This window comes from Blastomyces gilchristii (assembly GCF_000003855.2).
Source record: "Blastomyces gilchristii SLH14081 genomic scaffold supercont1.1, whole genome shotgun sequence".
Classification (NCBI taxonomy): domain Eukaryota; kingdom Fungi; phylum Ascomycota; class Eurotiomycetes; order Onygenales; family Ajellomycetaceae; genus Blastomyces; species Blastomyces gilchristii.
The window spans coordinates 2953888-2967307 of NW_003101682.1; the positions used below are offsets into that span (position 1 = coordinate 2953888).

Sequence of the window (13420 nt, forward strand, 5' to 3'; positions counted from 1 at the left end):
AAATACCTGATGCTGGCACCTCCGGACATCCCTACAGAGAATACGAACAAAATATGCTCATATTATGCAGCATTATGGGAATGTGCTTCAGCAAACACAGATTGAGAGTGAATCAATGCCAAATAGCTCTGTATCAGCTATAAAGACTGAACCGATGTTCGCCTTCCGTTTCAACATATATATTCATAATCAATTGCATCATGTGAGTGGGTTTCCAGCATCTCACATCTCAGCTCTCAAATCTGCATCTTACTCCTATGACAATCAATATAGGAGATGCAGCAGGTATCATTGATCAGACATTGCATTTTTCCTGACAGGCAGCCTACTGGGTACTTTGCCAAACCACTGTCTCAGTAACCTAAAAGTGTCATGGGAAATAGCATTGAATGAGGCAAAACAAAGGGAATTTTACCAGGTTTTGTCACACATCAACTATTACATGAAACAAAATAACACTCAGTATGATTTTGTCTTGACAGATACTGAATTGATACTCATTAAGCAGCTTGATGGAAATGGCCGACTCCAGCTTGCACAGTCTATGCAATGGGAAAAAAAGAACCTGAACAGTTGGCTATTCTTCTAGGACTGTGGTATCTTGAGATGTATGAGTGCGGCAAATAATGACTGGCAGCTCCTATAATTTCACCCCTTTTTCAGGTGGATCTATGTGCAGGATAACAAGTCATGGTTCTAGTAGTTTTTGAAATTTGGGGGCAGGCCATCCCTTTGATTCTCTTCCTGTGGAGCTTGTCAGCCTTTCTGAAATTGTCAGAAGGAAGGGTGCGTTATTTGGGAGAACAAACAAGCAGTTTTCATTAGAGTAAACAATTGCAACATCAAAATCTATTCAAACAACCCTTTCAGGATCACCAGGAACAATCAAAACATTCTTTGAATAAGGATCATTATGCAGAATCAAAGCCAAATGAATCTGTTGAATGCCAATATTGACCTTCTCAAAACACTTCTTGCTATAAGTGTTGGAGTTCATTGGAAGAGGATTTGGAAGGTACTCAATCAGAATTGCCTGGGAAAATTAATGTCGCGTTTATAGCAATCATATAGCAATAGAAACTGTGGTACATACAAAGCCACCATCACATATTTTTAACCGCTTCAGGCTGCAATATGCTCTGATTTGACAGCGAGCGCGATTCAAATCGCGAAGGCCGTCGCTGGTGTATCCAGGATCTTCATTGTTGTGGAGACTGTGTCCGCATTGTTAGCAAGTAGAAAAGTTGAAATGCACCCTTGCTGAAAGCACATACAACTTTCAAAGCCCATGGCTTGCCAAAATAGTTGACATGGAATATCCATGATACCTCTGACTTCTTAAGGACTGCAATGAGCTCCATCTCTGCAAAATTGATGTCAATCTTAAGGTTTTCATCAAATCCAGTCTCCTCGCGGTAAATGGTTTTGGAGGTTAAATTGACGAACATGGTTTCAAAGTTTAGTCTTCTTGGACCATTGCAGTGCTGCCGTTGCGAATCATGTAGTTTATTCAGCTGCCAGGGGCTAGAAATGAGGATGCCAGGCACTATCCATCCACTAAAATTTGCCACGACAAAACTGTCAGCCCCGAGCTCTTCCCCCAACTGCCGAAGGACACTATTAATAGGTCAAGTTTTGGATGCCCTATCTATGCATGTTCCAGCGGTGATTACCACCGAATAATTTCTCGTATTCTAGGGTTTCAAGCCCTTTAAATTAACGTCCAAGTGCTCCGTAGATCTTGAAGCTGTCCCATCTTCTTGGCGCGAAGTTATTCGGTTGAAACTTCCCGCCTCGCCTCTCTAAACTTCCATTGGGCCTCCTGTCGGCTCAGCTAGGGCCCGCAGCTCCGCTGGTTTACCGGAGTGAGTTCGGCCAAGGGGAGGCGATTTGATGAAGTCTTTTCTTTTTTCCCCCAAGCCTAGTTAGTGCTTGCTCTAAAATTTGCAAGGAAAGTCGGCCTTGGGGCCGAGGTTGGTGGGAAATAGTTCTCATCTGCATATTCCCGCACGCGAAACAACAGCGCTGTCTCGTTGAACTTAATCACGGTGAATCAAAGCCGAGATATGAATACCAGGTGAACGGGACGAAGGAATCCAGAAGGTGCAGTGAAAGCGTTTCTCAATGCCTAGTGGCCGTACAGGAGTTGAACCCTATTAACGTCTCAATAGGCAGACTCGTGGACGTCATTGATATCCGTCCTCCACAAAATGACGTACACTCCCTAGGAGCAATAGTCAAGGAAACACTATGGATGACTACAGGTAGTGCAGCTCGTACTTCTCGAGTCGTCCCATGTTTGAGGTGTTCATAGCTAGCTTGCCTGCAACGTGCAATGATGTCAGTCCAACGGTACGCTGTCTCTTGCCAGCTATTGTGGTGCATGAGTTGCCCACCCAACTTCTTTTTTTCAAATTTTAGCACGGTGAAAGCCGAATGCAACCATATTACTGCCAGGGCGAATCGTCGGCTCTGCGCCTGTTGGATGAAAAAAGATAAACTAGTTGTCTGTTTAGCGCGGCTAGGGGAAACGCGCTACTCGCCAGCCCCCTGCGACCTTAGTCAGCGCACTCCGAAACTCCGCGGGTTGGAAAGGAGAGGAAATAATAACACCGCAACTTGAACTCCAGCAAATTGCCAACTGAGAGGCCGCTAAAAATGACCACGAAATGTGCAGCTTCGTGGATGTGCTTGTGGCGTTGATGCGTGTGGACCAGGCAAGTCAACCACTCAGGATAACTTCGTCGGGCTCAGTGAACCGATGGCGGCACTGCCACTGCACATCATCATACTACTCCATCACTGCGGAAAGCGAAAAGCTTTTGGTACCCATTACCAACCCTCCCCATCGCAAGCATAACTATAGGACCTGTGCTGGTTTACCTGATGGCTGGTATACGACCCTATCGGATAGTTACGAGCCTTGGTTGATGGGCTGGTGGAAAGGACTAGACAACAAAGATCAAATATCCATGACCCTGTCAAAAATGAACAATTGCGATAATCGCACCTTCACTTCTTTCACCAACTACATGCACATGTACCTGTAGTTGGTTTTTGGTAGGGCGAAATCGCAATTAAGCCTGAGTCCAGAAGAGAAATGCAACCACATATCTTAAGCAGCATCCAGTGCCACAAAGACATAATAACATACTCAATTGATCATGAATGGAGAAGTCTATTTGAGAACTAGCTCCGGTTTTATGAATTGTTCACCGCTATAATCACTAATTAGATTCTAGGAAAGCAGTTTTCGGCTCATAATACTTGTGCTAACATACGTACATTTTGCAACTACATGCAGCAAATATATAAATATATATATATATATACATATACATATATACGCAGAGGTATATGCGCACTCTACGCTGATGATGGTGCGCTGCACAGTGCTGCAGCATACCTTACAATACGAACAATGAACTCAACTTTATTGCCTAGATTTACTTATATGATGCCGTTGCAGTTGAACTTCAGTGACACTAGCAACGCTGCTGAACAACAGCCGAAGATAACTTTTCGACCGGAATTTTCTGAAGATTTGAGAAGGGCAGCTAGTAACTCTGCTTTCCCGGAGATCTACAGAATGTGATAGGATGCGGGGAGTCGCATGTTCCATGGTTATACCTGCGGTGGGTTAAATTGGCATGCACGCATGCGAAAGAAATGAAAGTCAAAGGAAAGGGGAAACGTTGTGGGTGTTAGTTTCCCAACCAGAAGATAATATGAATGCCGGTGCGGCGATTCTGGTAACAGCAACTGCTTCGAAAACAGAATACATCGTTGATTTGTTGGTTCGACTTCTTGGTGTTTTCTGCGTTCCACTGCTGTATATGAATCGATGGCTTGGCTTCTTAAATGATACTGCAGCCCTTTGTCATTGCGGTGCACTCGAAAGAGACATACTGGCGTGCCAAGGTGTTGTCTGGAGGAAGTCTTCGGTAATATTGGCTGGGCTTGCAACAATCGGTTGACCACCCTGAGCACAAGAACTGGACTGGTTCATATAATTTCGCGCATCGAGATGCGCCGTGGGCAATCTTTGAGAGCCAAGTGGTTCGTTTTCACCGCGCACCTGTTATTTTATAGCTGTATGCAGGCTGCATGTTGAAGCTCCCATTCCATCGTTTCGTGCCAAACCTCTTTTTTCTCGCCGTCTTGCCCCCTTCCCCCCTCTGAGTATATCATATAAAAATCTCCCTATTTCTCCTTTGTATAGTCAATTCTCTCTCTATTTCATCCACTTCTCGTCCACAATTCTGCCACACAAAATCACCTCTATCAGTTTCAACTTTTCAGTCACCCCCATCCCAACGATTACCCAAACTGCACGATTACAAAATGCGCCTCCTCGTCCTCGCAAGCATCGCTGCTTTCGTTTCAATGGCCGCCGGCGAGGCCTGCTCGCCACCAGGCAAATATTGGTGTGCAATCGGGCCTCATGGTACTCTCGTTGTTTATACCTGCTCCGCTTATTTGGAAAAGGTACTATCCGCAGATTGTGGAGGGATGTGTTGTAGAAATCTAGGCAATGCGGCCTATTGCTGTTAAGAAGTGGAATAAAATTTCAGGGAAGGGGTCAGTTTTTTTCAGTGGTACGTATTCCGCCTGAAGAGATGAGATATATATATGTATTCTTCTTGTTGTGGAATAAAAGGCATAGTGGCTAATAGATACTACAGAGCTACAGAGGAGTTGAATATGTGGTTGGAGAACGTCGAGACGGGACAAGCGCGCCTGTATGGGTCAGATGAATGTATAAGTTATATAAAAGTCCTAGTATGGAGGCGATTGATATTTTCCTGCCTAGTATGCTACCAAAGCTAGATACAAAAGCCGAAGAATACTTTTGCAATACCACTATTGTCCTACCCGGCCATCATAACACTCCAAAATGGGTTCATTCTCAGCGTGTGACTTTTCGCGTTTTGTGATCTGTCCTCTTACCTAGGCCTCGCTGGCATGAAACTAGATAAATTTAAATTTTTTGTCCTATCTCTCAGCTCAGGCCTATACGGATTGATTTTAGGGTTTAGCTAGGTCATGCGGTGATATTGAAAGGCCTACCTGCCTACATTATGAGTTAAATCCTCCACAGCCTTCGCCCAATATTAACAGGATATGGATACTCTAGGATTGACGAAGCTGGATTGGAACGAGTTAGGGAGTAGCCCGCGTTGAATATCATTTGAATAAGTAATTGAATAAAACCAAATCTATCTATTTCTATGGCATCAAGCTCTGTTCTAATCATCAATCGTGCAAAATAGCCTCAAGTCGTCACAAAAACACCTCTATCCAAAAATCCAATATCGTGTATATTAACTACTTTGGTAAATTCCGTAACCCTGCAAGACCTTGCATGTTGAAGTGAGGCAACGAAAAAAAGGAAAACCGAGGAAATAAGAAAAATCGCAAACTCTCTATAACATATACTTGAAAGTTGGCGCCCGATCTCCCATTTTACTCAGCTCCTCGGGCGTATAGTTGTGCTCGAGCGCTAGCGCTTCCCTCTTCTTGTTGATTCTCTGGTAGGCAACTCGGAGGACAATGACGGCGAGGAGGCCGAAAACTGCGAATCCAAGCTCTACACCGTGGCCAAGATAATATGTTGGGGCGTCTTGAGCTCGGTAGAAGTTGGAAGCCATTGCTATAGTGGAAAAACAACTTAAGTTAGCAGATCTGTGCGGATTGTATTTTTTGTCTTTGCTCATCCCCTGTGTTTCTTTCCCTGCGCTACGTACCTCCAGCAAAGTTTCCAATACCAATCTGTATCGCCATACCAGACGCTCGTTTATAGTCACCAGCCAAGTTGTTGCTCAACCATGTTACAGTTCCAGGAAGAGCGGGATATATTCCTGGAGTATCATCGATTGTTAGCAACCCGCCAAACATAATTACCCTAGAAGCAGGGTAGATAGGGGTTCCGAATAGAGAAAAGCTCACCCGATACGAGCACAAATGTCCCGAAATATACAACACCCGGAACACCTCTTCCTGAAGCAGCAATAACTATTATGTAGCCCGCAGCAACGCATAGCAAGTGGAAGAAAAGCAAGCGTGAGCGTTGACCCTGTCTATCAGACAGCCACGCGGATAGAACAGCGATTAATGCAGCGACGATGTAGATGGGGATCTAACGGAATAACATCAGCTCTTTCTTCAACACGATGAACAAAATTTCAGTGACAATAAGAGCTTACAGTCAGAAGCTGCGCCGTTGAGGAAGTATAACCCAAGTCCTTAATGATTGTCGGCAGGAAGAAGGAAATGCCGTACAGTGGGCACACGATTCCGTACCAGGCTAATTAATGGTTAATTAGTTATTGGAAGATAAATAGAGGCGTGTATTGGAAATTCGATAGCCTTACTGATTAGGGCAAGGTACACTTGCCAATCCAACAAGGCATCTTTGACATATTTCCATTGGAATTTTCCCTTGTCCACGGCGTTATCAGAATACTGATACCGCAACCTATGGATAACCCAGTCTCTTTCCTCCTCAGTTAAAAATTTGGCGGTTTCTGGATAGTCGTGAATGGCGAAGAAGGCTAAAACAGCGACGACTACTGTGAGAATGCCTTCTAGGATGAAAATCCACCTCCAGCCTTCTAGTCCAGCAATACCATCCATTTTCTTTGACAAAGTTAATAAAACAAATGGCTAATGGAATGCGCATACAGCGGGGCATGAACTTACGGCAATTGCGAAAGCTAGCAAGCCAGAGAACGCGCCAGCTACGCTAGCCGCGCTGAAGAATAAAGCTTGCCGGAGCTGAGCTTCATGTCGACAATACCATTTCGTAATGTAAAAAGCGACGCCCGGGTAAAGACCAGCTTCTATAAAACGAGGCGGCTTAGCATGGAGATAGAGAGTAAGAAGACCAAGTGGAAGGGAGAGGGTTCATCGTACCAGCAAGACCGAGGAATATGCGAGCGATTAGAAGGTCAGTATAGTTGTGAACAATTCCCATCAGGGTCTATCGGTTTAGATTAGTACGCATACTCACACCAGAGAAACGTGGAGAAGAAATTGGACATCTAAGGGGTCACATTTACGAACCATTACAAGCCCCCACGCGACCATAATCAATGGAAACCAAATCGAGGGCCGCATCTTGCTCAAAACAAGATTTGACGGAAGCTCAAAGAACGCATAAGGGAAAAAGAAGACCGTCACTGAAAGTACGAAGCTATCATGCTTAGTTTTAAGGCCCAATATCCACACAAATGAAGAAAAAAAGGGGCAGGAGGGTAAGTTTACGGCACCAGTTGTACTGTGAACCAGACAAACCAAGATCCGCCTCCAATCCCTCGATCTTTGCGTTGCCAATATTGCCCCGGTCAAGGAAAGCAAGTAAATAAAGAAGCGACATGATTGGAATTAACCGGAGATCCATTTTCCGTAAAACCTTCTTCTCATCGATATGGCTGAAGTCTGGAAGGCCGGCAGCGCCCTCCGCCTCAGAGAGGGACTTCTTTTCGTCAATCATGTTGGAGGATTGCTCAAAGCAGGCAAAAAGGTAATTTGAAAACTGTTTTGCGGGCGACAACGCTGAACATCCAGGCCACCCCACGTTATATAGGTAAACCGCCATAGATTCTAGATCAGATTTTGTCAAGCTCGAGTACCCCGTGGGGTTCCCTAGAGCAAAACATACGGTGGGGGGGTTCACAGGGGCAAGTGGCAACCGAGGCCCTGCTGTTGCCCGTCGCTTTATTGACTCGAATCGCACTCCAACATGGTCGTACAATGTGTGATCACGCAACAGCTATCTCCCTCCGGCTCGCGACTTCAACTCACAACAAGCTCACCACTTCACAAGCACCCTCCAGCCTGGTTGCTCCTCTGCCCCATGCCACTTAAGGTTTGATATGGTGGAGATAAGCTCATTTAGCGCCTTGGCAGCCCAGCAGTTGGGCTGGGCTTAAATCATCCAAATGCTGGAGTTGTAACTGTGGAAGGTGTAAAGCTTGTGTGATTGAAAGGTTGCTAGCTGTGGAAAGTTATATGGTGGAAGGATTAGTAAGCCAGATCATGTGACCTGACACCCCCACTCACCAGAGTAACTATACACAATGCTATATACAAAATTCGCCTTCAAATCAAGTACAGGTACAAAAAATGACTGGAAAATGTGAAGTAATGAAAAACCAGTCATGATATACATCATTTTTTATCCCTCTATCCCTTCATCTTCATAATCTCCTTTCAATGTGTATATTTCAATGTTTCAAGTGATTTAGTAAGCTCATTCACTGTGTTCTCAGCAGATAAAATATATTGAATAGATATCTTATTCTTATGAATAAGATTCTGAAGAATGTGAAAATGAATCTCTATATACTTTGAGCAGTGTGAAATTGCTTTGAAAGAGAATAGCTCTATAACAGGCTTATTATCAGTATGAATTATATAAGCCAGATTATTGACTGTAATGAGAATGAGATAATCATCAGTATTCAGATTGTTGAGATAGAATGAGATGAATTCAGTGTCTTCTAGAAGCTCTCAGAGACAGACAAGCTTATATACAGTCTTAAAGAATGCAATATATTCAGTCTCTGTTGATGACTTGAAGATCTCTGTTTGCCGGCAGCTCTGTCATACAACAGGGTCATCTGCCATGTAGATGATATAACTGATGATTGAATGAAATTCTGAATCTCTACTGGCTCAATCAGCATCTGTGTATACTACAGGTTCAATTTTGACACCTCTGTGATAGATTATATTCTCATTGATTGAACTCTGTAGATATCAGAGTATACACTTGTATATAGCTCAGTTCTTTAATGTAGACTGAGAGCTGAATTATTCAAGAAATTCTGTAATGAAGCTCATATCAGAACATGTATTAAATATCAGATATTGTAGAAATCTGATACTGAATTGATAGAACTGTAGAGTAAATTCTGCTGTGTATATAATCAGTTTCTTATTATTATTCATGAAATTAACATTCTTCTTTATAGAAGTGAATGTAGAATGATAGTTATTTATTAAGAACTTCTTCAGAAGATTTCTTATAAAGAGAGATTAAGATAATATTAATAAAGTTAAATCTCTATTAATCTTTATTTCTAGATAGCAGTTAAAATTCTCTACATTCTTAATCTTATAATTAGTGATGATTTTAACTTTGACTCAGTTCAGATCTTTAATTTTTAAGCTGTAGAGACAGACATTATTTATATAGATAATTATATAAATCTATCTTTCATTATAAATAAATAGTTCAGTATTATAGAGACTGATACAGAAGTCTGAGTATAATAGTATCTTTCATAGCTTCTTATATCATAAGAGTGCTGCTTGCTTAAGACTGTAGAGTTTCTGTATTAACTTATATATAAGATTATCATAATCTTCACAGAATTCTGTGAGTTGATTTATATATATCTATTCATCAGTAGATAGTTGAGTGTTTAAAAAAGCAGTTATTATATCAATCTATAGAATATATTATCTCTGAGATACTGAGATTGTCATGAGAGCTTGTGAGATGAATATAGAGATAATAAGTGTAAAGATTCTTAAGTAATTAACTCTTTTCTATTGAAGATTTCTACAGATAACTCAGTGAATCTTATAGTGAATAATATTACTTATATTATTGAACTTTTTATTAAATACTTATTAACTGTAAAGAACACTCATTTATAATATTCTCTCAATCAGTTATCAGATTTCTATCTATTTTAAATAATTGATCTCTTTAACACAGATCTTGTAATAATACTTTCATTTCATAAAAGCTTTGATATATGTGAGGTTTTTCAGAATCAGAAGTGTAGTAATCTTGAAATTAATAAATAGATCTTCAAGACTATCTCTTACTGAAGATTTCTTCACTGTTAATTCTCTCACTATAGTGATATCTCTTATAGATGTTGAAGAATTATTAGATTCAACTGTGAGTTCTGAAGAGTTTAGTATATTCTACACTAAAAAGATAGATATTCTTATGAAGATTTCATAGTCAATTCATTAATTATTAGTGAGTATAAGAAATAATAAACACTCAGATTGAATTTTCTCATCAATGAATAGATTATTAATTAATGAATCAGAAATTACTACAGTCTCTTGACAGACTGTAGTAAGTAGATCTGATATCACTGAAGAAATCACTGCAGCTGCTTTATAAACTGTATTAAGTAGAATCTTCAGATTGTATATTATCAGTATCAATGAATTGATAAGATAAAGATTCTTCTGAAAGATAATGTCTTTTAATATATATAAATGCCTGTTGAAGAGATTTATCAATCTATAATTAATAAAACTATTATAATTCATAAAAATCAACTCTTTGAAACAGAAAGTTATCTTATTAAAAAGCTTAAAAACTATCTTCAAGAATGCTTTACAATCTTATCAGTGAATACTATATACAGAGAGTAGAGCTTCAAGCCAGGTCTTATATAATGTAATTAGCTTTGTATTTTCAGAGTCTCTATATAATTTTGTTAAGATTGATATAAGATTAAGCAGCTCTGTGACTGTAATAACTATCTCATCTCACATCTTTTTCAGAGTTAAAGAGTCTATTAATAGTGATTGAGACTTCTTAATAATCAAACTAATCAATTGTTCAGATACTTCATCTTACTGTGAAGTATAAGAGAGAGTTAACTCTTATTTTATATCTTCACTGAGTATATATGCTGTGACTGTATTTGAATTCAATTCTTCACAATCTGAGTGAATAATTACAATGTCATGTCTCAGCAGATTCTTGATAAATTGATTGAAAATCTGTAGATATCTCAATATCTCATTCTTATATTTCAATAGAAATGTTCATCTTATATAGATGATATTATCTATAATCATCATTGTAAGCTTCTTGTCAGTGTAAGATAATATATCATTTTTAGTTTCAAGAGTCTCATCATCACTGAATATATTCACTTAAATCTTCAAGGTTTTGCAGGTGACATGATATGATGTGAAATTCTTGTAGAAAGTGTGTTTCTATTTAATCTTAACATATGTGATACAGAATAATAATTTCTTCAGACTGATAATAATAATATTAAATTATGAGTCTCTGATCATTTTTAATATACTGTTTTCACTGATATAATCAAGTCAGTGATGTCACTCATCTATTAAAAGCTGTTTTGAAAGAACTGTAGATAATTGAGATGAAGATGAGATAATAAAGAAATCAGTATCTGAATTCTTAGAATTGATTAACTGTTCAATCTTCTCACAGCTGAAAGATCTCAAAGACTCAGCACTTGAATTATAATCTATTGAGATTATCTTTGATTTCAGAACAGTCATATATATCACTGCTTTATACATTGAGTTATTCATTACTTCATGAAATGTCAGTAAGCTGTTGAATAGAATGTAAATATTATTGTGAAACAGATTAATATAGAAGATATCACTGTTAATTAATAACAGAAACTCAAAGTAGTTCTCAGTATTAACTTGTATATTACAGTGAATATAGCTCTGATGTTTTATAAGCTCAGTGAAGATCAGATTTACAGATAGTTCTGATATGTAGTATATATAATTGAATTCTATTAATCTTTCACTTATTAGAATGAATACAGTGCTGACACTCTGAATCTTTATAATAATTTTATTAGTCACTTAAACTGTTGAATCATTGATTGCTATAAGTTCTGAAAATTATAATCTATCACTCACTATGTGACATCTGATGTCACTATTTCATATAGTGTAATGTGATGAAACCGAAGTAATGACTAGTCAGCAGTATCATGTAGAGATAGTTGTTTAAGAAGCTGTATAAGTGAGCTTAACTATCTTGCTTAAATAGTGAGCTTATAGACTACAGAGTTATTATAAGAATATCACAGATATGATACTTAGTATACTAAGAAGATTGTATAAAACACATAGTAACTCTTGTATATATTTCAGTAGAAGAAAAACAAATCACTGACTTCTTTAATGAGAAGCCAGCATCTAGCTATTCTATATAGGCAATGAGCAGATATTCTCCTCTCATTTCATGAGTGAGAATAACTGAAGTGATATCTCAGTAATGTCTTATTATCAAGAAAGAGTAATCTGCTAATCTTATATAGAAGTGAGATTCTTATATTTATTAATCAGATCTTTCTATAATATATCTGAATAATGTTATAAAGTGATTGAAAACTGATTTAAATGAAATAAAATCATCTGCATGTGTAAGAGGCTTACGCCGAATAGATCAGTATAATATTGATAGGTCTTATATAACAAAGATAAAAACATTAGAGAAGGAAAGAAAGAGAAAGTGTGAGAATCAGCAATTGAGATGAATATTTATACATGTATGTGATGATGTACGCGGTGGAGCTTCAGAGCAGAAGAATATACACACATTTATAGTAGCTGAGAATTAGTGATTGAGAATGACTGAGAATCAGAGTGTATGTGTTTGAGAATGAAGTGATTGAAATCTGTGAAGTGTAATGAAATAGTCTATATAATTGATCAGATGCAGTCTGTCACATTAGTCTCTTCTTTCAGAAGCAGTTCTCATCAGTCAAGAACTGCTGTTTCAGATAACACAGAACTTGAAGTTCAGATCAGTTGATTATAGCTGACTCATTTCATAAAATATTACTGACTGTGATCACAGAGTCTCTCATTGAGAATATTCTCAATCTCTCACTCAAGCTTATTATCTTCTTCTATAATGCCTGGTGACTGTCAGTCAGAAGTCAGTTGAGAAGAGAATAGATTAATAGCAGTATGATAAAGCAAGCTTGTATAAAATACATTATGAATCTCTGATAATGTATCAAGATGATAGTTATAACTATCTAGAACTTCTATCACTTTATACTTGATATGATGATAATCTAGTGTATGAGATGAACATGTAATTTGTATATTCTTAAGATTCAATTATATCAGATCTTCTATCTTATATTATTCAGCAGAGTCTTGATGAACATTAATTTGATTCTCTTGATCTTGTTTCACAGTTGTCATAAAGACCTCAGCTCAATCATGAGTATCTTGAAGCTTTATTACTATATTATCAGTGATCTGAATTGAACTGTGAGAATTTAATATAAACTGTATGATCTCTAGAAGATTCAACACTTTCATATAATATCTGTGTATAAGAAAGAACAGGCTTATATCTGTTAAAATGACATCTCAATCATTGATAGTGATCTCTGTGTGTAGAAGAAGATCATGTCAATTGTCTTATAAGTGATTGCAGAACTTACAGAGATAATTCTTCATAGTCTGAATTATCTATTCTAACACATCATCAGTCTCAGAGTGATAAACAGTTAATAGACAGTGTGTAATCTTAAGAACTTGATAGATTCTTGTTCAGAGAGTACTTATGAATTAACAGCTCTGATCTGATACTATAGATCTCAGTAATTCATATATCTGATAGAACAGGCTCTGTAGAAAA

General features: G+C 38.5%; 3 protein-coding genes across 3 annotated transcripts; 1 reads left to right on the forward strand and 2 right to left on the reverse strand.

Annotated features, from left to right (window-relative positions):
* Window positions 1-404: 404 nt before the first annotated feature.
* Window positions 405-1448, reverse strand: BDBG_00411 (uncharacterized protein; the record flags this gene model as incomplete). Its single annotated transcript, XM_031719873.1, has 3 exons — window positions 405-744; window positions 863-1033; window positions 1275-1448. 3 exons carry the CDS (start codon window positions 1446-1448, stop codon window positions 697-699), a joined length of 393 nt encoding a protein of 130 aa, XP_031575783.1. The 3' UTR covers window positions 405-696.
* Window positions 1449-1573: 125 nt separating this feature from the next.
* Window positions 1574-5145, forward strand: BDBG_00412 (uncharacterized protein). The gene is made up of 3 exons (XM_031719874.1): window positions 1574-2103; window positions 2172-4598; window positions 4686-5145. Exon 2 carries the CDS (start codon window positions 2670-2672, stop codon window positions 3048-3050), a length of 381 nt encoding a protein of 126 aa, XP_031575784.1. The 5' UTR covers window positions 1574-2103; window positions 2172-2669; the 3' UTR covers window positions 3051-4598; window positions 4686-5145.
* A 281-nt stretch (window positions 5146-5426) lies between these two features.
* BDBG_00413 (MFS nicotinic acid transporter Tna1) lies at window positions 5427-7295 on the reverse strand (the record flags this gene model as incomplete). Its single annotated transcript, XM_031719875.1, has 9 exons — window positions 7272-7295; window positions 7066-7181; window positions 6916-6982; window positions 6703-6842; window positions 6375-6639; window positions 6207-6307; window positions 5950-6139; window positions 5748-5861; window positions 5427-5653 (listed from the first exon to the last, which is right to left on the reverse strand). Exons 2-9 carry the CDS (start codon window positions 7117-7119, stop codon window positions 5427-5429), a joined length of 1158 nt encoding a protein of 385 aa, XP_031575785.1. The 5' UTR covers window positions 7120-7181; window positions 7272-7295.
* Between the last annotated feature and the right edge of the window lie 6125 nt (window positions 7296-13420).

What these genes read in the sequence shown, in the direction of transcription:
- BDBG_00412 (XM_031719874.1), top strand. Translation starts at nt 2,670, where the DNA reads ATGTGCAGCTTCGTGGATGTGCTTGTGGCGTTGATGCGTGTGGACCAG.